This window comes from Acomys russatus, chromosome 8 (assembly GCF_903995435.1).
Source record: "Acomys russatus chromosome 8, mAcoRus1.1, whole genome shotgun sequence".
In the NCBI taxonomy this organism is placed as follows: Eukaryota; Metazoa; Chordata; class Mammalia; order Rodentia; family Muridae; genus Acomys; species Acomys russatus.
The window spans coordinates 11,001,327-11,027,014 of record NC_067144.1 but is presented as its reverse complement, the minus strand read 5'-3'; the positions used below and the strand labels follow the sequence as shown (position 1 = coordinate 11,027,014).

At 43.8% G+C, this 25,688-nt stretch overlaps 1 protein-coding gene across 1 annotated transcript in view; it reads left to right on the top strand.

The window, feature by feature from the left end:
- Positions 1–90: 90 nt before the first annotated feature.
- P3h2 (prolyl 3-hydroxylase 2) overlaps positions 91–25,688 on the top strand; it is a 140,523-nt gene continuing 114,925 nt past the window's right edge. The window contains exon 1 of the mRNA XM_051150794.1: positions 91–566. Coding sequence (XP_051006751.1) covers positions 99–566 — 468 coding nt within the window. The 5' untranslated portion in view covers positions 91–98. The remainder of the gene's footprint in view (positions 567–25,688) is intronic.

Here is a 25,688-nt window from a genome sequence, read left to right as displayed (position 1 = left end):
GCACAGGCGCGCTCGTCTTCGGAGCCGGGGCGGAGCTCGGACGCGAGGTGCTGCGAGACAGGCGCGGGGTCCGACGGTCCCCAGGGGTCTGGCGGAGGATGCGGGAGAGCACGTGGTTGTCGCTGCTCTTGCTGCTGCTGCTGCCCGCGCCGCTGTGGGGCGACCCCGGGGACGGTCGTCCGGAGCCCGAGCCTGAACCTGAGCGCGGCCGTCTGCAGCCCTTCGACCTGCTCTACGCCAGCGGCGTGGCTGCCTACTACAGCGGCGATTACGAGCGTGCGGTGCGCGACCTGGAAGCCGCGCTGCGCAGCCACCGGCGCCTGCGAGATGTCCGTGCGCGCTGCGCCCGCCACTGCGCGGCTCGCCGCCCGCTCGCGCCCCCCGGCGCCGGCCCGGGAGCCGAGCTGCCCTTCTTCCGAGCGCTGCTGGAGAGGGCGCGCTGCTCTCGGAGCTGCCAGCGCCAGCGCCTGGGGGGACCGGAGTCCCGCCACCGCGTCAGCGAGGACGTGCGCAGCGACTTCCAACGCAGAGTGCCTTACAACTACCTGCAACGGGCCTATATCAAGGTACTGAGTGCGTCTAAGCCTGTCGCCCGCGCCCCTTCTTAGGGCTAGCCCGGGGGGACATTGCTCTGCCCTCTATCCAGCTTTTCAAGGTGTCTCGGTTGTGCGGTTATGCGTGAAAAGTAGACTCCCAGAGACTAGATGGAAGTGGGCAGATTCCCTTGGCTCTCTGTCCCAGCATCATCTTCACTCCCGAAAGTTGGCTGTGCTGATAAGATCGTATCAAAAGTGCCCTTCAACACTTCCGGTGGTTGTGGTCTACCTAGAGGCTAGAGTGAGTTCCTAGACAGAGCTTAATCCTCATTTCCCCTTCTTTCCCAGGCTGGCTCTCCTACTCTGCGCTCTGGCCTTCTAAGTTTAGCAAATGGTCCTAAACGAAGTTACTTCTCTTCAACTATAGAAGAGCAACGGGGCTGGGGTGGGGGGTAGCGAGGGGGGAAGGTCGCAGGAGTATGGTTGAGGCGGTATGAAGCAATCTCATACAGTGTGGACTTCTTTGGTAACTGCTATAAGTTCCGGGAGGTTCCCACAGCCCTGGGCTGCTTCCCCTCAGATGCCCTGTGCTCTCTGGTTTTATTTGGGTCTATTTAACTTCTCCGAAGTTGCTGTCAAGAGATATACAATATAATCTTGCATGTCACCCACGCCCACAATTTACACGACCTAACTGGAGGCATGGGAGACAAAATTTAGAATGAATTCCTCAGCACCCCCACATCCCTACCCTTACAAATTCATGTTTCCCTAGGTCACAGGTTCTTCCTACCTTCTGAGTTGAGTCAGCAGATCCAGGTCTTTTCCACAGAGCTGGGAGGAGTTGATAAAGTCACAACACAGACCAAATCTCAGAGCTCTAGTGTGCAGTGTGCCAGATAGTGCCCAAGTTCAGGAGTTGACTAGGCTAGGTCAAGGAATGAGGAGAAAGCCAGAATTCTCTCCAGGATTTGTGTGTTGTCCGTTCTCCCATGCTTTCTAATGGGTTTGCCAAGGCATGTATTAAGTATAATGCTGCTTTTAAAAAAGAGAGTGGCAGGACTTTACCTGCCTTCCCAGAAACCAGCCAGTTCAGGGAGAGGGCACCTTGAGAGCCAATAGCAGAGCAGAATGTGGGCGGCCCTGTAGTGTGGTCCCTACGTGTGTCTCAGGTGTGATGAGGGGGGATGCGGCTGTGCTGCTGCTGGTTCTGTGTTACATGCAGACAGATTTTCTTTTCTCAGGAAGAATGGGGGGGGGGGGAGAACAAATGCTTGCTCATATTAAGTCCCATGGAAATAAATAACCATGTAGTTAGTATGTGGCTTTCTGTGGTTCTGTAGTTACATGTTTTCACGCAATATTAACATTTATTTCTCATTCCTTTGCCCGTTTCCCCGATTGGAGGTCAAAAGAGATGAGCCCGTAATCTTAACAGCCTCAGACTTTTGCAGTGACTTTGACTCACACAATGGAAAGTTTCTGAAGAAGGGAATGTTTTTACCCCTTTGAGATGTGCCTAAAGGATGCATTATAATCCTTTCATCCTCTGTGTCCCACAGAAACTCTAGAGGTAGCCTTGCCTTTGCTTCTTAGGGACACGCGCACACACACACACACACACACACACACACACACACACACACACACACGTAGACTAAAACATCCAAAAATAATAAGAGGCCATTCTTGGGCAGTGAGAGATTTAGACTATGGGATGTTCATTCACTGGCAGGGTGGCCAGTTCCTGTGTACTTGGATATGGTCATAGTGCCATGTGTAACTGAACTGGATATCGTCATAAAGCCATGGGTAACTGATTCGCTTATGTCATCTGCAACCCAGGTTGCACTTAGAAGTCTAATCCTATGCCAGATATAACTCAGTGCAGAACAGAAAGCTTCTCGGAGTTAAGGCAGCACAGCCATTCTCAGAAGATAAACACACACTGCTGTACTAGGGGGGCTTACACTGAAGCCAGATTTGGACAGCTCGGTGATGAGCAGGTCCTTGTTTGCTGAAGTTGCAGGTGGTCTCTTTAGTCCTTACACAGTCTGCCTAGAAGTCTGGCATGAGGAAAATTGAGCAGCTAGGTGGCGGTTGCTCTACAGAGGCATATTTTGTGTGTATGCAATGGCAGGGTAAGAATCAACCAACTTAAAAAAATCTCTCTCTCTCTCTTTCTCGCTCTCTCTCTCTTTCTCTCTCTCCCTCCTTCCCTCCCTCTCTTCCTCCCTCCCTCCCTACCTCTTTGTGTGTGTGTGTGAGCTATAATTTATCAAACATAGCCTTAACTCTAAGATATAGCTATAAATGTGACATTCCTTGTGAGAATGCATAGTGGCTTCTCTTTGTTACTGTATAAAACTCAAATAGTTTGACCTCTGGCATCCACAGCCTCTCTGCCTCTTTCTCTTTATCTTCCTGTCTCCCATGTCTGACACTTTGGGTCTTGGCCTCACTATTCTTGCTGTGGAGCTTAAAAGCCTTGGAATAGGAAAAGATTGGAGGTTCAAGTCTGTCGTAGAAGACACCAGCTTTCTATTTTCCTACCTGCGAGATGGGGAAATGCTAGGCTACCTGCTTGGTTTGAGTTTAGTTTAAGACAGACCAGAGCCTTACTCTTAAAAAACACTATGGTGCAATTTCTTTCTTTCTTTCTTTCTTTCTTTCTTTCTTTCTTTCTTTCTTTCTTTCTTTCTATGTTTACAGTATTCTGCTTCATGTATGCTTGAAAGCCAGAAGAGGGCACCAGATCACATTATAGGCAGTTGTGAACAACCATGTGGTTGCTGGGAATTGAACTCAGGACCCTTGGAAGAGCAGGCTGTGCTCTTAACCTCTGAGCGATCTCTCCAGGGTGGTGCAATTGTTCTTATCACTGTTCTGGAAAGAAAGGATTCCTTCTTTCATGTTGGGATCATCACTATCCTACCGCAGAGGTTCCATGGGGCTTCCCCGATTTCTCCCATCGCTCCCAGCAGCTTGTTTTGAGCGCTCCTGCCTAAGAACTTTTCTCTTCTGTCTTTCTACTAATCTCTACTTTAAAAACACTGTATATGCCATTGCTTCTGGGAGTTCCGTGCAACCAAGAACCACCAATTCTTTTTGCATCTCTCAAAGAACAAATTCCCAGGCATAGACGCTGACTGGGTGTGAGCACTGGCCATGAAAATGTGAGTGAACACTAGACATTTACGTCAAAAGGTCGGAGTGGAGTCCTCAGCAATCATATTCCATCTCAATATCTTAGACAAGATGGTAGACATCAAAGCTCAGTATCCATTTATTGCAAGGATATGAGTTCACCTTTATGCTTGTGAAATTCTGAGAGATGTTTCTGTGTGTGCGAAGGCAATTTGCCACCCTGGGTGTCTGTTTGCCTGAGTCTCAGTTGGGGTGAAAAGTAACTGGGCTGTCTTCTCACTGTTTTGTGCTTAGCAGTTCTGGCTGTGGTTGCAAACCCCCTTCCCACTCTATCTACTTAGTTGGTTTCATTTGTTTTCTATTTTTCTAATTTATCTTTAGCTTTTATCACTTGAGGCTGCACTCCACCCACTGTACCTACTTTATGCGCATTTGTGGCATTTTGAACAAGTGTAAGAAAGAGAGCTTTTTCCTTTCTCATCTCTGGCCTGAATCATCAGGAATGATTTTTCTGTGTCTTTTTCTTCCAGTGTTCCTAGCTGCTCCAAAAGAAACAGCAACAAACAAGTGCTGTTGCTTTTAATTAATTAATTTATTTATTATTTTTAACTTAAAACAAGCTTGCTCCTACACATTTTATTCTTGCATTGGTGCTTTGTGGAATTTGACCTTTGTTTGTCTTCCCAGGATTAAGTGAGGGTAGCGGTGGTGCATTAATTTAGGCAATTCTGCCTGACTCTCAGTCATCTTCAGATCCCTTTATCTGGACCATAACCTATTTGTGGTTTACAGAAAAGAAGAAAAAAGGAAGCTTAAGTTATTTCCTCACTCCAGCCCTGATTTCTAGCTGCTTTCTCTTTCTGGACTGAGGCCTTCAAAGAGAATTGAAAACCAGCAAAGGACTCCTCATGTAGCCTTTGTTGGTTCAGAAGAAAACCTGGTCCAGCTCCAACATTTCAATCTATTTTCAGGGATATGCACATTTACAGACTATGCACATTTGTTCTTCCATTCTTTCAGGAGGCATTGTTTTTATCTTCTTGAAATACTATTCGGAAATATTACTTATTCATCAGAAAAATGAGTCTTCCCTCTTTAAAAAAACCTTTTCTTTTTTTGTCCTTGAATCATCAAAATGTGTCACCACCCTTCCGTCCTATGCCCCAATCCTTAGGAAAGAAACCTGTGAAATTCATTGTGTTGCCAGTTGTTTGGTTCTGCACAGTCAGCCCAGTTGTTTCCCCTCCAGTTCATGCCTCCAAACTTCTGGGCCCTTCACCAGTCCACTTCTGTCACTGCTACTTGCGACAGGCTCTGACAATTCAATTAGATCTGAGTAGTGCCTAACTGTTTACAAGTTTTCTTCCTTCTTAGCACGAGGCATCAGGGATTCCTTTATGGGCTTTCTTGTTTGTTTGCTTTTGTGTGTATATAGTTTTGTTTTTTTTTTTGTTTTGTTTTGTTTTTCTTTTTTAACAGACTCTACCTCTGGGAATAGATTATATCAGTAATATTACTTGCTCATTGGTAGACTTTAAGAGGTATAGTAGTCAAATTCCTTTGGGAATGTTTGAGAAAATGTCAGTTTGTCTTTTTTAAAAATATATTTTATTAATTTATTCATATTACATCTCAATTGTTATCCCATCTCTTGTATCCTCCCATTCCTCCCTCCCTCCCATATTTCCCCTACTCCCCTCCCCTATGACTGTGACTGAGGGGGACCTCCTCCTTCTGTATATGCTCATAGGGTATCAAGTCTCTTCTTGGTAGCCTGCTATTCTTTCTCTGAATGCCACCAGGCCTCCCCATCCAGGAGACAAGGTCAAATATGGGGCACCAGAGTTTGTGTGAAAGTCAGTCCCCACTCTCCAACTGTGGAGAGTGTCCTGTCCATTGGCTACATCTGGGTAGTTTGTCTTATGGGTGAGATCAGACCCATTTGTGAAATGTGAACTTGTTCTTGTGAAAGGAAAATGCCGATTTGGTATGGCAGTGGTTCTTCTGTAATGCTATTTTGTTGTTGTTATTGTTTTGTTTTTGAGACAGATTTCTCTGGGTAGCCTTGTCTGTCTTGAACTTGCTTTGTAGACCAGGCTGCCTCCTGAGTGCTGAGGTTACAGGTTTGCCCACCACCACTGCACCGGCTCACTTTTGTAATGTTAACCAACTGAGAATAGTGTGAATTTCTTAGAACCTTAGTCTCAAGGCTGAGGGACTCCAGGTGAGCTTCTCCTAGTCCAATAGTTGTAGTGGGACAGGGAAGTAGGAGAAGTAACTGAGTCTAGAAATGCAGTCCAGCAAAGGCAGAGGTGTTGAATGTAGGCAAAAATGTTTGACCCAGCTAAGTCCCAATGGCTACAAAGAATTCTAGCTTTGTCACCTAACAGGCAAAGTCACTGGCCCTAGATTGTTAACAAGGAAGGGGCACCTATTGGACCTGGAGTCTAGAATACATCTGACCCTCTTAGTCCTGTGCTTTTTTTCAAGCTCCACATAAAGGGCATAGCTGCCGTCCCAGGGCCTCCTGGGTAATCTGTGGCACTGTGAGACTGACCCTATTGGCTTCAGAGGCAGAGCAGACAGAAGGCCGATCTTCCTGGGCTCCCCCTCTCACTTGCATTTTCATTCACATGGCACGTAGTAAATTCATCCAGGCAACCGTCACAGTTGTCTGGTGGAAAATTTTGCATTTCTCATTAGGAACGATAATTCCTTTTTTTTTTTTTTCCATTCCACGTTCTTCCATAATTCCTTTTCTGTCTTTTAATTCATCCCTTCTTTCCTGCTGTCTGACTTCCTAATTTCTCCCAGGCCCATCCATCACTTGCCAGATGGATGATCGGAGGCCGCTTTCCATGAGGTGTGCTGGGCATGTGTGTGTGTGACCTTCTGTTTTTAGTACTACAGACTGTTGGGGGAGGGAGGCTGGTTTGCCTGATCTCTCTGTCCTGCCGCAACCAGGCTGTCCTGTGTACTACACTCAGGTGCTTGCCCTCAGCCCTACCCTACACTGTCTTCTTCTCGATCTACAGGATACAACACTTCTGAAAAGGGAAAGGTTAAGGTGACTCTTGGGGGAAATTGAAAACAAACAACAAACTAAACTGGATAAGTAGGCAACAAGGTCAGGTTTCTGGTTCAAGTAAAAAAATCGGAAGCATAGAGCCTCTCACTTAACAAGATACACAGTTGTGAGAATCTCCTGTGCGCTTCGCTTTACTCCTTCTTCCCCCATGTGTTATACTTTTAGCACAGCCCGGGGAAGATGGGCTCCAGATCTGCGCCTTTCTGTCATACTCAGAGAACACTGCGCCGGCCAGCCCTTTTACAGCGGAGAAAATAAAACTGGCTTGAGGACCTAGTTGCTCAGATTGCACTCAGTTAACCAGAAAAGCTGAGAGTACAACTGAAGCACCCAGATTCCTTCCCTCCTTTGTGACATTGGCTGGTCTGTTGTTGGCAAGGACCGTGCTCACAGCTCACATAGGCTCCGGGTCTTCATAGCGGCTATGTAAGACTGAAATGGGAAAAGGCACATTTAGAATGCAAGGCAAAGGGCCATGTTAGAAACTAGAGGGTTGCTGTTATACTGTCCCTACCTGCTCTGTTCAGGAAAGTACCTCCAGGGTTACTAATCATTTCTATGACCTTCACTCTCTCTCCTGCGGAGCTTTTGTGATTTAAGGAGTTCCACCAACTTAATTGTTTAGCTTCCTCCAGTTCTGAGATTCTGAGACAATGGCACCTGGTGCTGGAAGTTCTTGTGTAGGGGAGGTGCGGGGGGGGGGGGGGGGGAATGACATTAAAAGGGCTTTTCCTGAAATGTTGTGTCTTTGTGAAAGTTCTTGGGAGAGGGAAAGGCACATCCGTCCGAGTGCCAAGCAGGAAGAACTAGGTGCCAGGGAGGAAGCAATGACACAAGGAACTCATTCTAGAATGCTAGTCTCCGAGTAGCCATTTTGCATGGAAGCTGCTAGAAGCGACTGGGTAAATAGGAAGGAGAACTCGTTGGTTGAGCAAAAGCAGGTGGCCTTCCTTCATACTCGTTGTCTCCTCAGCTTCCCGAAAGTAGTGCCCTGCCATGTTCTTGGCTCCTCAGAGCCTCAGTGATCCCAATTCACAAACAGAAATAAATCCCCAAAGAGTTCATAGTGACACAAATTAATGCAGAGAAATTTCATGGGAAGGCTAAATAAAACCTAAGGTCTTAGCCAGGTGGAATGGCCCACATCTTTGATCCCAGCATTCAGGGAAACAGATTGATGTGAGTTCAAGGCCTGTTTGATCTACAAAGGACCAAGCCAAGGCTACACAGAGAAACCCTGTCTCAAAAAGCTAACACCCCCCTTACCCTCCCCAAATAAAACACAAACCAAACCAAAAACCCTGAGGTCTATGGCTCCCATCCCTGTGACCTTGCCATTAATGCTGTTTACAGGACACACACTAAAGATGGAGCTGGTCCTTGACGTAGCACTTGATGCATATTATCTGGTCAGTGGGAGTTCCTAAAAGTAAAAGCCATGGTCTCATTGTGCGATGATATTGCTTGCATTACTGTTCAGCCTGTTTCTGGGGAAGACTGAACCACTACCAACCTGGGTCAATGCTGTTCCCCATTGAGTGAAACAAGGAATCTTTTCTGGAAGAGAAAGGAAGGAATAACAGCCAGAAAAGGAGAGAGCCAATATGTCAGAGTTTCCAGAAGCTGCTGGGATTCATCATCTGAAAATAATTGATTTGGGTTTTTGTGAAAGTGCCAGGACACTACTGGGGATTGCAGCACCACTGTACCAAGACTACAAAAGGGCTGGGTAAGATAAAAGATACAATAAATAAACGAGTAAGATATGGAAGTTAATTGAACCAATCTCACTATTCTTGCTTCATTGCTAAATATTTAGGTTTAATCCTGCCAAGATCAATAGTCTTGCATAATAAAATCAACACACAGTTAAGGATCCAGGTACAGAGAATTCCTCCACCTCCAGGTTTATTCATTTCTTTAAAAAAAAAACTCTCAAATTATGATATTAAAAGATTAATGCAGTAGATCATATAAATTATTTTCCTACTGAAGCAAGGCATGCTTATTATTTTAAGGTTGAATCTTGCATTTATTTTCAGATTCTAATAGATGCCATTTACAAATGGCATCAGGGACAAAGACTTTCACAGTCATTCATGGGTCCAAGAGGATTACCAAGGGAGTTGATTAAACAGTGCAGCCACAGACGGATTTTAGGCCAGTAGGTTTATAAGCCAGTTTCTCAGCTTCGGCTTAAATGTTTAGAGAAGGGAAAATATTACTAGTGGGAGGCTTTCCTGGGCATCTTAGGGTGGTGAACAAAGTCTCTAGCCCTTAACTACTTATTAGTTGTCAGTAGCAAATACCCCACCCCTTTCCCAAACAGTATGGCAAACGCAGAATGTCCCTATAGTGTTCTTCCATGGTCCCTATGCTGAAAGCAAGCATTTAGCCACATTTAGCATGACTGTCCATAAAGGTCAGAAGACCTCACCTTCTGACAGTGGATACTCGATGCTGTTGTGCCCACAGATGAGTGTTTATGAGACAGTGTGGCTACACTTTGGCATCATGCTGAGAAGGAAATCCACTGAAACAGACCTTCTTCCTATGCCACGATGGCCCTGCCTTTCTGCCCTAGTTCACATTGGAGGATAGACCAGAGTTGAATGCCCAGGGTAGTTGCTTCCCTTGGGAAGTCCAGGCATTGTTGTGCACAGACTTTGGACTTGAATGAAAGAAGCTTAGGAGCTTAGGCAGGCAAGTGGGCTAGCTGGATCTCTATCCAATGGTCAGTGACGGTGTTGGTGGGAGCCTTCTTTGAGATGGTTTTCAGTGATACAGCTCTCTTCCTTATTGGGGGTGAGGGGTATAAGGGCCATGTAAACCTTGGGGAAGAGGGTAGGGGTTTTTGGGGTGAATGTACATCATTGGATGAGGCTGAGGCGCTGGGAATGCTTCATTTTCATGGAGAGGGATTCCAAGTGCAAGCTGGATATGTCCTGTAGCCAGGGCCACCAGGCTAGATGACTACCTCAAGGGTAGCAGAGGTGGAGCCACAAGGCTCCATGCACTGGGGCAAGCAGGCCCAGAAAAGGGAGAGATCCTTACTCCTGCTTGCCTCAAGATGAGATTTGGGGGTTTGGGCACATAGACCTCACTCTTGCTCCAGGCTGATTTCCCTGCCCAGTGGCTCACCTGCCCCACACAGAGCATTTGTGTTTTGTCTGATTTTCATTCCAGTATGAGCCAACATGTTGTTTTAGTGATGCAAATGGATATCTCTTCGTTGTAAACTCTAGACTTCAGGATATATGCATGTATGTATGTACATACCTATATACACCTCCTTCATCTTAGAAGTTACTCAAATGGTGTTCTACTGTGACTCCTGAATTTCTTAGATTTAGACATGTTGTCTTAGTAACTATCTTGAGCAAACTAAACAAGAGAAGTCAACTTACACAAGTTTTGAAGTGTGGAAAATCAGGCTGGAAAGTGGAGAGGGAGGGAGGGAGGGAGGGAGAGAGAGAGAGAGAAAGAGAGGGAGAGAGAAAGAGATATGGACAGACACATAGAGAAAGGTTGGAAAGATAAGAAAAATGAAATAAAAGAAATTATGAGGCTCTGCATTAAGAAGCACCCTAAGCCACGTGTCTGGGACAAGAGGAGGATACTCTAAACAGCACGTGGCTGTGGCACGTTCCAATGTGTCTGCCTCTGAGAAAACCAGCAACTCAGCTGCACATGTAGGTCTTCGTTCAGTCCTGTCTTACCACCATCTCTATTCGTTTAAGACAGTTCTGCCCTGGTGAGCCCAGAGCAGTAAAACCAGTTTCCTCTGAAGAGGAAGAGAACCCTCTTGAGGGAGATTCCATTTGCTCAGCTTTTATTTACAAAATGGCCGAATTCCTATTCCAGACAGCAAAAGAAACAGCACAGGAAACCTCATCACCCCCAAAAGTTAGCTATTAACTTAACATTAAAATTCCCTTCTTTTCCAATCAAAAATTAAAAGAAATTATTGTGCCCTTTCAGATACTGCTTTCTTTTTAGGTCCTGGAGTTAGGAAGAAGAATGAAGTGTTTTGTCTGTCTTCAGGAGGGTCACAGCCTGCGGAAGGTTAAGGAAAGGCAGAGTTAGTCCTGTATGCCTATGCAGTGTCTGTGAGTGCATGGTGTATAAGAAAGCAGTGGGGTTAGCCGTGGAAGATGATTACCAAAACAAACAAGCAAAGCATGGTGGCGTACAAGTAAGTCAGGAACACTAGCAATGTACACATTTTGAGAGAGAAGAAGGAATGAGACCCTGTCAGGAGCAGAGAGCAAAGAAGGTGTGGAGAGTTTGGTTAAGGAAGAGCCGCCGCCCTGGCTGTGCACAATGCTTCAGCCTTGGAACTCCTGGGCTTGTGAGACTGTGGCAGGAGGTAAGTTCCAGGCCAAATGTTCCATCCATAAAGAAAGCAAAGCAAAATGAGATAAAAGAAGAAGAATACAAGCAGTTATAAAAACTAAATTTTATGTTTTTTTCCTTAAAGAATATGTGCTTCTCTGAGAATTGGGATGTAGGGAGATCCTGGAAAGAACTGGAGGGAGAAGAACTATTATCAGAATATATGGTATGGAAAAAAAAATCTATTTTCAATTAAAAAAATCTTGTGATACATGGTTATTTGAAGATAATTTAGCTTGAAATTCTAGAACATATTACTTCAAAGCCAGGTCCAAGTGGATTTCAGTTTTGGGTGATTTTTTTTTTTTGCTTAAATCTGTTACAGAAGATGCCATTTCACATTTCACATTTCCTTGCAGTCTTAGAATAACTCTTCCTTTTCATGGCTTTTTTTCCTTTACCCTTTGTGAGTCTTAGCTTGCATCTCCTTGAAGAAATGGAATTGCTATCTCACAGAGTAGATGAAAGGATGAAGTGAGAAAGTGTTTAAGAAAGCTATGTATGAAAGATCTGCATAATGAAGGAGAAGAGGAAGGAATTAAAGGGCTCTGTGTGATGTCCACTGCGATGCTCTGAAATGGCGACCATAGAAAAACCTCCCATTGCTGTGTGCATGTGAAAGGATCCCCTACTTTACCAAAGTTATCATGGGACTATTCCTGTACTATAAAAGATAAATGTATATGCAACTATGTATATAAAATTACATATATTTACATATATATGTATATATAGTCATCAAACTGGTAAAAAGAATCTTTTGTGTGGGCTGTGTGTGATGCAGAAGCAGACCACAGTAAACACGAAGGCCAGCTGAACTCTGAAAACCGTACCAGATAATCTTACTGATACACTTTACAAGACAGTTTATAAAGAAACCTAACATGCCGAAACAGTCATAAAGCTATTGAAAACAGTCAGGTTAAACTTTGAGGCAGCGTGTTTTTACAAATATAATTTATTAGCAATCATAGTTATTAGATACTGTTACCGTGCTCCAGCTATGCTATATTTTTATATGGGTTTTGTTACAACAAGCTTGAGATAGACCTTCTAGCAAATCTTCCCTTTGCAGGAAAGGGGCTGAGGGTGAAAGATGTCACAGCACACTTGGGATGGCACTGCTCTCACAGAGCTGAGCTGGAATCTGAAAGAGTAATCCAAGTATTTCTGCTCACAGCCTCTCTGGGCTCTTTCACTCTTTTTACAGAGTAAGTTTTGATGTCAGCCTAGGTCTAGTTAAAAAAAAAAAAAAAGAAGAAGTCCTACCTTTATAAGTTGACACTGGAAAAGTTTGATAATAGAGACCTGAGTTTCTTACCTGGAAAGTGGGGCTAATAAGACTTACCTCCCAGTGTACAGTGGAGTCCTGAGAAGTCATCGCTATAAAAAGAACTGGCTTTTTACATCATCACGCCTAGGTAGAGGGTAGACTTGTGAAGAGACGAAGGGCAGCTTCACTGTTTAGTAGCTGCTTAGGCAAATATGATCAGAGAAGATGGTTGCCGACGCAACAGGTGGGGAAGCCTGGCGGACACACACGAGGATCTGGAGGTGTTTCCAAGTTGAATGCCCCTCTCATTTTGGCCTCTTCATCACTATGCCAGAGCATGCTTCCCAGTGGGAGCTGCTTGTGGTAGTTTTCTATGTCAAGTACTTTTCTTCTCCCCATGGTTGCCTCCTTTTCCCACCATCTGACCCACAGTGTCCTTCAGACTGTGGCTTCTATTTGTGACTTTTATGAAGCTCTATTTATTACTTTTATGAAGCTCTATTTGTTACTTTTATGAAGCAAGGGCTTTTCTCAAACATGTTCACATGAGTAGATAAAGTTCTCTTCCTTGGACCAATATATCTTGGGAATTTTAAACCCTGTCAGTCTCTTCCTCATGCCAGTCGAATCGCCCATGGGAGAAAGCTTATTTTGAGAATTAACAAGTGTCACAGATGTCGGTAATGAATCTGCTTCCTGTATAAGAGGCAGGTAATGGGAGAGTAAGTACAATAAAAACGTCTAGGAATCAGGGAACTGAGGTTCCTCCCCTCATCCTGTCACTGGGGTTTCTCTCTAACCCTCGAAGTCTTCCCTTTGGATAAGATCAGCTATGGCAGATGGTGTATAAGTGTTCTTTTGTTTTTTCCCAGCTCCAGCGCTTCAGATTCCTTAGTATACTGGTTGTGGAACCAAATGTGTACCTATGGTGAAAAAAGTACCTGTTGAGCTAATAGTACATGAAATATACATGCAAGGTAGGGAAACAGCAGTTCTCAGTGTACCTGTCACCCAGTCCTCATCTTCGGACAGTGAGTCATATCAAGCAGCATTTGGAAAGAAGCCACTAATGTTTAACTCTGTAGAACCTTGATATGATAGACAAAGTAGGCCATTTTCAAGAGAGACAAAGGCAGAGAGATAACAGAACAATGGCAGGCGAGAGGCTGTTGAAACATGTGAGTAAGCCAACAGAAGACTAGGGACAAACCTCGAGCTCACCATCGGACACAGTTACCTCTTGTCTTAGTGACAACAAGGCATCAAAGCGTTAAGACGGTACAACGGGATTCAGAGAACAAGGTCCTGTCTTATAGGCAAGCCCCCCTCTACACAGGCAGCTGTTCTAAGATATATCAGGGTGCCCCAGCAGAACTTCAGCCATGAGCCAGTCAGATGCCAGCAGGGAGGTCATGTTTAGAGGTTCAAGCATTAGAGTGATGTCATATTAGATCGGGTTTTCGAATGTAGCCTTAGCAGGATTCCATGGCTCCAAAAATCTAATCTTTACTCACAGACAGAATCACTAAAGACTTTCAAATTGGAAAGGCTTATAGTTTTATATCGGTGTTTTTCAGTTTGGTTAGTATGACCTTAGACTCAGAGTAACCAACATACTCTCTGTAGGAAATCTACAAAATAAAAAAAAGAAAAAGAAAAAAAGAAAGAAAAGAAAGTGGGTAAGTGCTAAGATCTTAAAGCATTCACAGGGCCCAGCTTCTCAGGGAAGTAAAAGAATCTGCCTGTGTGAGCAGGATCTGACCTCTGACCTCTAACCTCTGACCTCTGACTCAATCTCTGATAACATCTGAAGTAATTTTAGTCATTATGGAGAAGACTGGAAGCTTTAAGTTCAGTGTTACGTTTCCTGCAACTGACCAGAACCTCCTTTCATAGAATTGAAAGTGGCTATAAACCTCCTCAGAACAGACCAAGAAAACCATTCCTATTCCAATTGGCTCCCTTGGTTCTGCAGAAGCCCCCACCTATAAACTCTGAGATATGATGAAGCACTACAGCTCAGCACCAGACCTTTTCACCAGTATTAGTTTTGTCTGGCAAGGGTGTCAGGACAAATAGCATGTATAAGAATATTCAGATGATATTAAATCTTCTTCTTCTTCTCCTTCTCCTCCTCCTCCTCCTCCTCCTCCTCCTTCTCCTCCTCCTCCTTTTCTTCTTCTTCTTCTTCTTCTTCTTCTTCTTCTTCTCCTTCTCCTCCTTCTTCTTCTTCTTCTTCTTCGTTTTGCAAGACAGGGTTTCTCTGTGTAGCCTTGACTGTCCTGGACTAGCTTTGTAGACCAGGTTGGCCTTGAGCTCAAAGAGATCTGCCTGTTTTTGCCTCCCTGGGTGCTGGGATTATAGTTATGCACCTGGCTGATATTAAATATTCTTGAATTCGCTCTTTTTAAAGAAAAATTAAAAACATCAATATACAAAATTTTATGAAAAATATTGAAACAGTATGTTGCTAAGTCTCTTTTTATCATCTAAAACTCTTCCAATTGGTAAAGGTAGATGCTGGGTACCAGCATGGGACAGAGTGGGAGTCAATAGCAGGAGGGCAAACAGTGGGGAAGTCTAAAGGAGAAGGAACTGGAGACAAAATTCTAGGCAGTAGGTGGTGAGTGTAACCAGAAACCCAGGCTTCCTAAACACCCCGCCCACCCCGCCGCAGCCATCAACTTGTGTTGACACACACTGTCTCCCCAGGTTATTTTGTTGCAGTGTACTAGCTGTTTGGAAATTCTAGAAGCTTCCACTGCTATGAATGACTAGTCCTGCTCCTCAGGAGGGGCCTGTTTAACTGGTCTCCTTTTTAATTTGTTTTGGTGGTATTTCTGGGTTGAAGGCGTCTTCAGGTTTAAGATATATGGAAGCAAAAAGTAAAACCAGAGTCTACCTCTGTGGTCATCAGTTGCTATGGTCCTTACCCAGTCCATCTTTTTTTTTTCCTTCCCATTTTAGGTTTATTTCTATGATTGTACTTTGGGTTTTGTCCAGAATTTTTAGCTGTGCTTAATAGAAAGTCTAGTAAAAAGTTGGTTTGTTGCATCATTTTCAGAGCCTGAAGTCTTCATCCAGACTGTAAAAGGTTTGATGATGATAGTGGTGATGGCGATGATTGTGATGATGATGATGACGATGATGATGGTGATGATATTGAGGCTGAAGACAATGGTATAATAATACTGTTTGGAATAGATCTAACTCTAGGATTTTTAAATAGGACTTGCTAATAATATTTTACCACAAAAAGTAGCACCGAAGTCTTTCTGATCTCAAATAAAATCCTCTAGCCAACTTAGGTGAGAACCACTAAGTCGGCTCTGGGTAAGTAGAGCATGCTATAGCTCAAGCAAGGCTGCAGAGGGGATTCCTTCTCACTGCTGCTCGTGGACCACATCAACCTAGTCCTTCAGCTGGCTCTAGTGTCATGGAGCAGGCTTGTCAGGAATTAAACATGGCAGTCAATTCTTTGACCATCCTAGTCTACAATTCCAGTGAAACAGTTAATAAAGACCTGATAATTGGGCATGTTCACTTGAACCTGCATCTTAGCTACTCAAAGCCAAGTCATGAGAATCACTCAGCCTAAGGGGTCAGCCCAGTCAATGTGAATCTGTTTTCATCTGGGGGCATTGCTCAGTAGAAGGGCCCTTGCTCAGCATGCATAAAGCCCCAAATTCTATCCCAAGGACTGAAAAGTAAATAAACAAGCAAATAAATAGAGGGCAGTGACTGTCGGGTTATTTGTAAATAATAGTGACACTCCTTTCTTCTCTGTCTCTCTGTCTCTGTGTGTGTATGTGCGTGTGCGTGCATGTGTGTGTGTGTGTGTGTGTGTGTGTGTGTGTGTGTGTACGAAGGAAGTAAGCAAGGACAGGGACACATGGACTAATTCATCTTCAAACAAACAGTAAACAGTTCATTCAATATACTGTATGTCGAATAAGGATTTAGATTAAGAATAAGAAAAATAATATTCCCGAGCAAGGATTCCTTTTATTCTAGCATGTTATCTCAGGATAAATGTGGAGATGCAATAATCACTACTTCCTAAGTCTCCAATTCTTCTGCATATTTCATCTAAATTGTTAGGTGGTCTCTCAGCACTCGGTAGAATTAAAAAAAAAAAATTCATTGACTTTGAAATATCTGCTCTTACAGGAGATCAATTTTCTATTGTTCTTTGAAGAATTACTTAGTTACAAATATTTAAATTAAGACACTCTGTTGACTTGATCATAGTTCATAAGAGACACTTCTTTGGTGGAGACAGCAACTTAGCTGATGGGTTTCTGATTATGGGTGAGATGCCAGGAGTTAGGACATCCTGACTCTGATGTTATAATGCCCTGGCACCAGGTCTGTGTTGCTTTATTACACCTACCCCTTTCATTACTTTAGAGTCTTCATTTATGTTTTACTTTGTGTGGTAGTGGGATCAAACCCAGGGCTTTGCAAACGCTGAGTAAGTCTCCAGCCGCTGAGCTACATCTGCAGTCCATGTCTTCATTTTCAATACAGGGTGACTGGAGTGTATAATCTTAGAACTTCCAACCAAACTCAGGCTGTTTTAATACTTGACTTAATATTACCTCTGACAAATAATGTATTACATGTAATAGAACTATGCTTATCAGTTTGATCCTGATATATCCTTGTGTTCCTACCCTCCATAGCATAAGACCGCTATGTTTAGATAATAAAAGTCAGGAAGTTGTTTGACACTTCCATCTATGACCCTGTACAGTGCTTGTCCAGCTGTGGAGCACTTCTGTGTACTGTAGCCGGAGGATGATAAATGTCTCTTTACTGCATCTTCTGTTTTCTGTTGTCCGATGTCATCCAGTACCATTTGAAAAGGGAGCCCCTCCACAGGCCCATTCTTTTTACGTTCTACTCACAATACGTACTAACTTTGTGATGCTTTTCATAAGCATCTAGATAGGAGACAGTAATTAATGTAACTACTTTTTCTCCACTGCCTCCCTTTAGCCAGTTACCTGATTTTTAAGTTCTAGTATTTATTATTACTTTTCAAAAAAATAAATCTCTAGTATGCTTCCACTAGTCACCAAGATACACTGTGTGTGTTTAATAGATGTATAGCAATATATAACAGAGCTATTAAAATGGCAAATTTAGCTGGGTGGTAGTGGCACATGCCTTTAATCCTAGCACTTGAGAGTCAGAGGCAGGCAGATCTCTGTGAGTTGGAGGCCAGCCTGATCTATAGAATGAGTTCCAGGACAGCCAAGGTGACATGGAGAAGCCCTGTCTTGAAAAAAAAAAAAAAAAGATAAATAGATAAATAAGCAAATTTAGTAAAACATTAATGGCAAATATATAGAACTAACAACATTAAGTGCTCTTGATAGTTAATTGGTGTCTATCTAAGGGCACTCAGACACTACTAACAAGCTTGTGTGAGTTTAAAAAAAACTAATGAGATTGCTTTGAAGATCACACTAAAAGCATACATTTCAAATTTCTGAAATAAACCTCTATTGAGTGTCTCTTTACATCTGAAATTGTTGGTGGTCCATACAGTAAGCCACACGTTACTACATTTTTGAGGATCACTGATGGAGAAATGACAAGATCACACCTTAAGACCTTGAGGAAGTTATGTAAGGTATCCCAGCTTCCATTTCCAAACTTGGGAAAGAGGGCAAGGTACAGTGGGAAAGTGGGGATCTCATTAGAGAAGCCTGCATATGCAGAATAGCATAGGCTTCTGGCAAGAACTCACTAAATAGTGACTGTCGCTGGTGCTATCATTATTATTGTTTCCCCAGCAGTCTGGCATCTGTCTTATGTGAACAAAAGAGAATTGTGACCATCATCATTGTCAAAGGGCATCTTTAACTTTTACCTTTGTGCTGCGAGTATCAGGTTAACTGCTCAGCCTTTGAGTTGAGGAACTAAGTTGTGGGTAGTGTGACTGCTGGATAGGCAGTAGGGCCAATTTGCAGGACATCACTGCTTCTGAGAAAAATGATCACTCTTACCCAAGTTTGCAGTGAGGGCCGAAGAGGATGTCTTGGACATATTTGCTGTCCTCAAGCCTTCCATGTGAGAGCTGGAACTGAATCTCACTGTTGTGAGACGGCACCGCTGAGAAGCTTGTGCCAGTTGGTAAAGTAATTTGGAGGAGCTCGTGACATGTTCTCTTTTATTTTTCAGCACATCAAATTGTTTGTTTCTGCTTTAAACACTGGCTAGTCAGTTGAATTTACGCTGAATAATTTCCCCCAACATTTGCTACTTTACATAAATCAGATATGGGTAATATAGATATAAAAGAACACGTGTAGTTTCTATTTGCTCTTGAAAGGCCTCAAGCCTCTGACCTCCTTTAACACATTCCAGACTCACAAACACTTTTATCCTCTGGGACAGAGGAAGAGCAGAAACAGCACTTGGGGGTGGGGTGGGATGGGGAATGTGTGAGAAGCTCAGTGGGTAAAATATTTGCAGATTCTGGCTTTGAATTCCTCTGATAACATCCACTCCCCGGGATTATCTAACAATGTGTGGGAAAGTTAGCAAAATCAGAAGTAGTCAAAGGAGACTTTCTAGACAGGGTGCTTGAGACAGAGTGAGGAGGTGTGGGTGTGCATGCTCACAAGAGTTCTCAATCGGCCCATCTTATGGTAAGGGTGTCATTACTCTTCAAATGATAAGAGATGTTGTGTGTCCTCTAGGTGTGTGTGTGTGTGTGTGTGTGTGTGTGTGTGTGCACATGAGATTCTGTATGACAATGTGTGACCATGTGTGTGTGTGTAGCCCATCCATTGGCGGGTACTGGGTCAGTCTCTTACTGGCTTCTTTACTGAACAGTGCATGGGAACCCAGCCCCATCATTTCTGATTTTTTGCTGTGTGGAAGGAATCACCGTTGGGAGGCCCAGAGCAGTCCCTGTCTAAATCATACAGTCTGGGAGTCAGGATGGGAACGAGTTGACCCAGTGTGCAGATCCCCACTCATCCTATGCTTGTGAATAGTGAGGGTTAGAATGGGTAATAAGACAACCGCAATCCCAGCACTTGGGAGGCAGAAGCAGGTGGATCTCTGTGAGTTCAAGGCCAGACTGGCCTACAGAGGGAGTCCAGGACAACCAAAGCTACACAAAGAAACCATGTCTTGAAAAACCAGCGTCATCCTGTGAAATTTGTGCATGGTGTTAACATAGACGTCCTCATGAGTCCCTCATGAGAACCCTCAAAGGTGGCTGAGATTCTTGAGTCAGAGCCTGGGTGCAGGAGGGTTGTGACTCAGTAGAGGATTAAAGACTCAAAACCCACATGCTTGCCAAGATGCCTCAGTTGCCATCTGTTCAGATTTGAAATGCTTTGTAAGCACAAGGCTACATAGTCAATACTATTTCCATTTTTCATAATGCTGCTCCTGCGTGTGTTTTCTCATATGTGGGGTTTCCACGCTATAGAGACCACGCCTTTGCAAAATACCATGCACTGTATCACCATATGACTGTGTATACATGAAAAATCTAGAATGGGCAATAGAAAGACAGTAAATAACACTTCTCTGATCCTTGAGTCGTGTAGAGAGCTCGAATGTGACTGCTTACACAGGAAGAGTGCCTTTGATGAAAAGCTTATGAAAATTAGACTGCAGAGATGTTGCACAGATCCCCAGATATGCTGATAGACACACTGAATTATACACTGCAAACAGATGCTCTGGTATATGGATTATATCTCAGAAATGTCCTGTCTGAGGGAGGGAAGAAGGGAGGGAGGGAAGGAGGGAAGGAGGGAGGGAGGGAGGGAGGGAGGGAAGGAGGAATTAAAAACCCATTAATTCTACTCTTGAGTGCTAGGAGACTCTTTGGCCTCTTAAGACATCTGTGTTGACTCATCATAGCAGTCACAGGAGGCGCTGGAAATGAGAATACTGCTTTCAACCAGAGCTTAGCACAGGGGCACAACTAAACTTGGTATCACCTCAAAGCTTTTCCATCTGAAGCAGATAACACTGGAGTCTGGGTATTGTCCCCACCAGGCCACCGTCTAGCTGATAACGCAGCTGTATAAACCCAGGTCTTTTTGTGTGGTTCTTGGAGAGGATGCTTGTGCTTTGCTTGTAAACTTCCTCGTTCTGTTCTGTGTAAGCCCTGATGTACGATGCGGGATTTCCTTCTCTTGTCTGAGGTTCAGAACCTGAAATAGGGCCAGGCGTGGTGGCTCACGCCTTTGATCCCAGCCCTCAGGAGGCAGAGTCAGATGGTTTGCTGTGAGTTCGAGGCCAGCCTGGTCTATAACAAGAATCCAGGATAGCCAAGGCTACACAGAGAAACACTGTCTCAAAAAAACAGAAAACAAACAAACAAACAAAAACCCAATCTGAAAGAGGACACAGGAAACAGTGGCTTAGGAGGGCACGTGACCTGGTGCAGTTGTCTTTTATGTTTTTTTGTAGCCTGGCTCTTCTTCAGCTATAACTAATTAAAATTAGAGCATGGTTTGGTTTCTGCCTAACTTGGCCTCATGGGTTCTGCTGCCTCTTTAACCTCGGTCAATATGAGGTGAGAGAGTTTTGAATTTGCATCTCTGTTCCTAACCTTTGGGTGAGATCAATTGCTCTTTTACACTAGGAATTACAATAAAAATGTTGGGCATTGTAATTTTTTGTGAAGAACAAATGTACTTATTGCTTAACATCTGACAGAGTTATTCCTCATGATGTTTAGTGAGACAATTTGCCATGAGATATGAGTCAAACTCAAGCTCTCAGGTACAGCTGTCTGATGCTGGAAAGGGCCCTTAGTGTCCCAAATACTCGATTTTATCATCTAAAAAGTGGGCATAGGCTCAAGTCTCAGTTTCCTTGTCTGTAAGAGAGGCAGCTCCTCAGAGGATTAGCATGGGCTAAAGTCATGCCTGTGTAGGGCCTATGGCAAGTGTGCCATGTGTAAGAAGCTAAAATCCTAACAATACTCCCTTTAGAAACATGTCCGTTTGCTTTAGCAAGTTTTCAGCGTGTGACAGGGTTGTTGTGGCTGCGGAATAACCTTTACAGAACAGAGTAATCGTGGGCTATGAGCAAGGAGGCCTGGATAGTCTTCCTGGGCCATATCCTTTCTAGCCTCGTGACTCTGTGCCAATCCTTCTGCACTTTTGCATCTCTTGGTCTTCTGTGGTGGAGGAGAAATGGTGCTGAAGCGTGTCTCCTTCCCTGTTCTTTTATATGCTCTTCATCAGTGCCCTCCAAGTTGCACAGAAGCATATGTATGCACCTCTGTATTATCCCAGATTTATCACTTCTTATTTTGAATTGCACAGAAAGACAGGGACACCCAGTACCCATTGTTGTTGGTGTATTGGACTCAGACACAACCACACAGTGACATGGAGGGGTGTGTGTGTGTGACCTTGAGTCAGCCTTTCTAAGGCCATCACTGTCCCAGTGGCTCATGGCACTGTGCCTGCGTTCTTTGGAAATCACAGGGAAAATGTGAATCAGTGAGCTGTTTGACTTGGTTGCTAAATTTAGCCCACTGCTTCACAAACCAAGACAAATTTGTCTAGAATGGTTCTTGTTGCTACCAGCAACAGGGGTCATCGACTTGAAGGACATCAGATATACAAGCAAATGGAAAACAATGTCCTAAAATGATGCCTTCCAGAAGAATCTCAAGGCTAGTTACAGTGCTAGGGGAAAAAATCTAACTAGGAAGTGTAGCTTATCTTAGGAATTCCCCATTTATGCTTCAGAGTGGAAGGGGCTATAGATTGGAAGATGTGGTCCAGGATATGCATGTGAGCTAGCACTGGTATTCTGGTGTGAATAACATCTTTTCAATATGTAAACTCCACAGAGCCCATCAATCAAGCCAAGGCTAACTTTCTTAAGTAGCTTTTCCTGAATTCTGGCTATGTGACATTCAAGGCTGCTAGACACTGCTCTCTATCCAAACTTGTGACATCCCTAGAATTAGTCAAAATTCTTTTACTTTATTATATGCAGCATTTTTTTTTTCTCTCTGGGAAGCAGAGGTGACAGTGTGAAATGATTCCTTTTATTATGCAAAAGGAAATCTAAATGACCTTATTGGAATCTTTCAGTAAGCCTTACAAGCTTGCAAGAATTACTTTTCCACTTTCATGGGTTTTTTGAGTTTTACAACATTGGAAACGCCTCACATTTAAAAAATCATTTCCCGTGTATCTCTCCTCTGAATGTCAGAACAGTAATGATCATTTCACTTCATTCCCACAACTGTCACATCCTCACTGCTGCCATCCGTCCTGATGACCTCACCTTCTGCTGTCTGCTTTGTTACTGTCCTTGCTTTTTATCTGTTCTAGCCACCTACCTTGGAAATCCAACAACTGTGAGGCCATCACTTCAGCAATCTTCCTTCGTCTTATTTTGTCCTTATAAACATTCCAGCACCTCGGAACTTCCCTCAGCGCCCTTCCCTTCGATTTTCATCTGTCAGTCTGGGCCAGCTGCATGTCGGCGGTGGCTGTCCAGAGGCAGATGGCCATTTGCACTGTCATCGAGACTGCCACTCTTCCCGGTGTGACTTGTCAGGCCTTCTGGCACTCAACTCGGTCCGCTGAACAGTGCAGGTGAATGACGTAGCCTGTTTGTGATGTCTGCTGGTTATAATGACCTTGTGTTCACAGCTGTGGCACTGGAAACACTGAGAAGTTTGTGCTTAGGCTGTCCAACACGAATCTTTCAGAGTTCATCTTCAGAATCCTTTATAGTCTGGTGTAAGTGTCCCCTGGCTGCAGACCTATATCTCCAAGTCTGTCTAGGTAAGCGTTAACAATGGGTATAGAGGTGTTAGGAAAAAAAGAGCACACCCATTTGAGACACTAAGCATGTGATGTGAGTGGCTGTTTATTTTTGTATGCATAGGAGGGAAAAGAAGAAGGCTCCAGGAAGCAGATCTGGGAGTCTGTGAGTCCACAAGCAGGAAGAAGAGCCAGGGAGAAGTGTGCAGATCAGGGACAAAGAATGTTACTGTCACTTTTCTCTGCCTTCTATAAAAGTCTAATTGTCTTGCCTAATTACATTTCATAAAACAAAATACATTATTGCTTCAAATGAATGGACTTTCAAAATAATAGGCACATACCAGATACACTAAAAAGAGTTCAAGTCCTGGCTTCCCGGAAGAAGAGTTTTCTTAGTCTGGCTGGAGCTCACTAATGGCAGATAACTAGCATAGCCAAAGGCTTCTGGGGAAACACCACAGCTTCCTTGCCCCTTTGCTCATTTTTCAATGTACTCATCTGAGAAAGATGCTTCTTTGAATAGGACCAGTTTCTAGGTTTTGTATCTTACCTTATACATAAGCTATTTTGCCAACTGGTCCTTTTCTGGAAGGGATTTGTAGGGTGGAGGTTGACAGCTGGTCATGGATAGATGGCATTGGGGTCATTTTAGTTACCAGTTATTGCATGTGGTCCTGTGTATTGGTGAAGCAGAAATACTACCTTTTCTATAGACAGTGTGTCGAGAGTTACATTCACATGTGTAGTCTCAAACTCGATCCCACATCTAGCCTCCTATTAATAGAACTTAGCTATTCCTGCCCTAAAACATCAGATTCTTCTCTCTGCTTTCTACGGGGTTTCCTTTAATATCTCATCCTCTCTGTATCTAGCCTTTACTGTGTCAAAGTGGTGGGAAAAGGTAAGAACATACCTTAGCTGGCAAAATACTATGACAAACAGGACCCTTAGTGCTATCTCCAGCATTCTTCACACTGTACTTTAGGCAAAAAAAAAGCACTCAGCAAATCTGAGCTCAGTGGTGCACTTTGGCAAATGTTACTTAGTGGGAAACTTGTCTCTTTAAATTATGCAAAGGCTTGGGCTCTATTACCAAAACGCTCAATAAATACAAGCACACATAGACATACGTTCCATGGAGTTACCCGTGTTTTGATTTGTTCATGTTGATAGCTGTCGTTATTCACACAGTAAAATTAACTCACATTTATATATAAATGTCACCTCCTCTCACAGTGGTGTAGAAAAAGCACATGCTTACCTTGTTCTTTTGAGGAGCAAATTGCAGACACACGTAGTAGCATTAGTTATGGTTTCAAGAAAGGTTTGCACTGGCTGGTGTGTGGGCAACTCTGGGAAAATCAAGGAAACCTTGTGGGGAATACACGAAAGTTCTACCTTCAAGTGAGAGCTGTGTTTGAGACTGCAGTAGCAGGTTAGAGTCCTGCAGGTAAAATGATGTGTGTCTGAAGACTTGCCGCTGTGTGTGAGTTCTCCCGAAAGGCCGTTCACTGCGTAGTGTCTGTGTAGTGTGACCCTGAACAAATTTTGTCTCCAAAATACTTGTCGGCTCACCTTTCTGTACCAATTAATATTTTGCCCTCAGTGTTTTACTCAACATTTACTTTTGCTGTCTTTGATGTGGGTGACCCCAGAAGGAAGAAGAAAAAGGAAACAAACGGGGGTATTGAAAAGAAGCTTCTGATCTCTTTGAGGACTTGGGTCTGTTGGGTGAGGTAGGAAATATGTTTGCCTGGTGTTCAGTGAGACCTGGAAAGACGCTGTGGGACACCTCAGTGGGAGCAGTGCTAAAGCCTGACAGTCCTAGATGAGTCCACCTACTGAGAAGGTTCATTGAGTAGATTTTTTTTTCCAGTTTATGACATAGACACCAGACCACAAGTGCTCTACTTCATCAGCCACTGAGTCGTTACCCGGCTTAGATGCTTTGCTCTCAAAGGCTCCATTCATCTTCTTCCCTCTGTGACTGAAATGCGATGTGGTATCCAAGTTCCCAACTAAATATGGAGTCAAAAACCTCAAATTGCTTTAGGGTGGCAGCTTTGTGGTAGCCGAGTCTATTTAAGCAGACCCCACAAATGGGACACCCATCTTGTCCTGCCCATACTGTCATGACACACTGGGTTTAGGAAACCCCAGCATGACAAGAAACACTTGTCTCTCAGTTGCTGACATGTGTCTTCACACGTATCTCCAATGCCTTCATGGCTTCTTCCTGCAGAGGCTGCATTCCTTTGCTGGCAGAGTACAGAGGGGGCCGAGTGGAGGGCGAGATATGGTCAGGACAGACCACCCACATCTCCCTCCTGCTTGGAGGGCAGGAGCAGAAGGTCACAGGAAAAAGGGGACATTAAACAGTCCTTAATAATTGAGCTTGAGGATATAGAGGCCCATCCTGTGGTGCGCATGTTTAAAAAAAAATGACTTTGACGTTTTTAATTAACTTC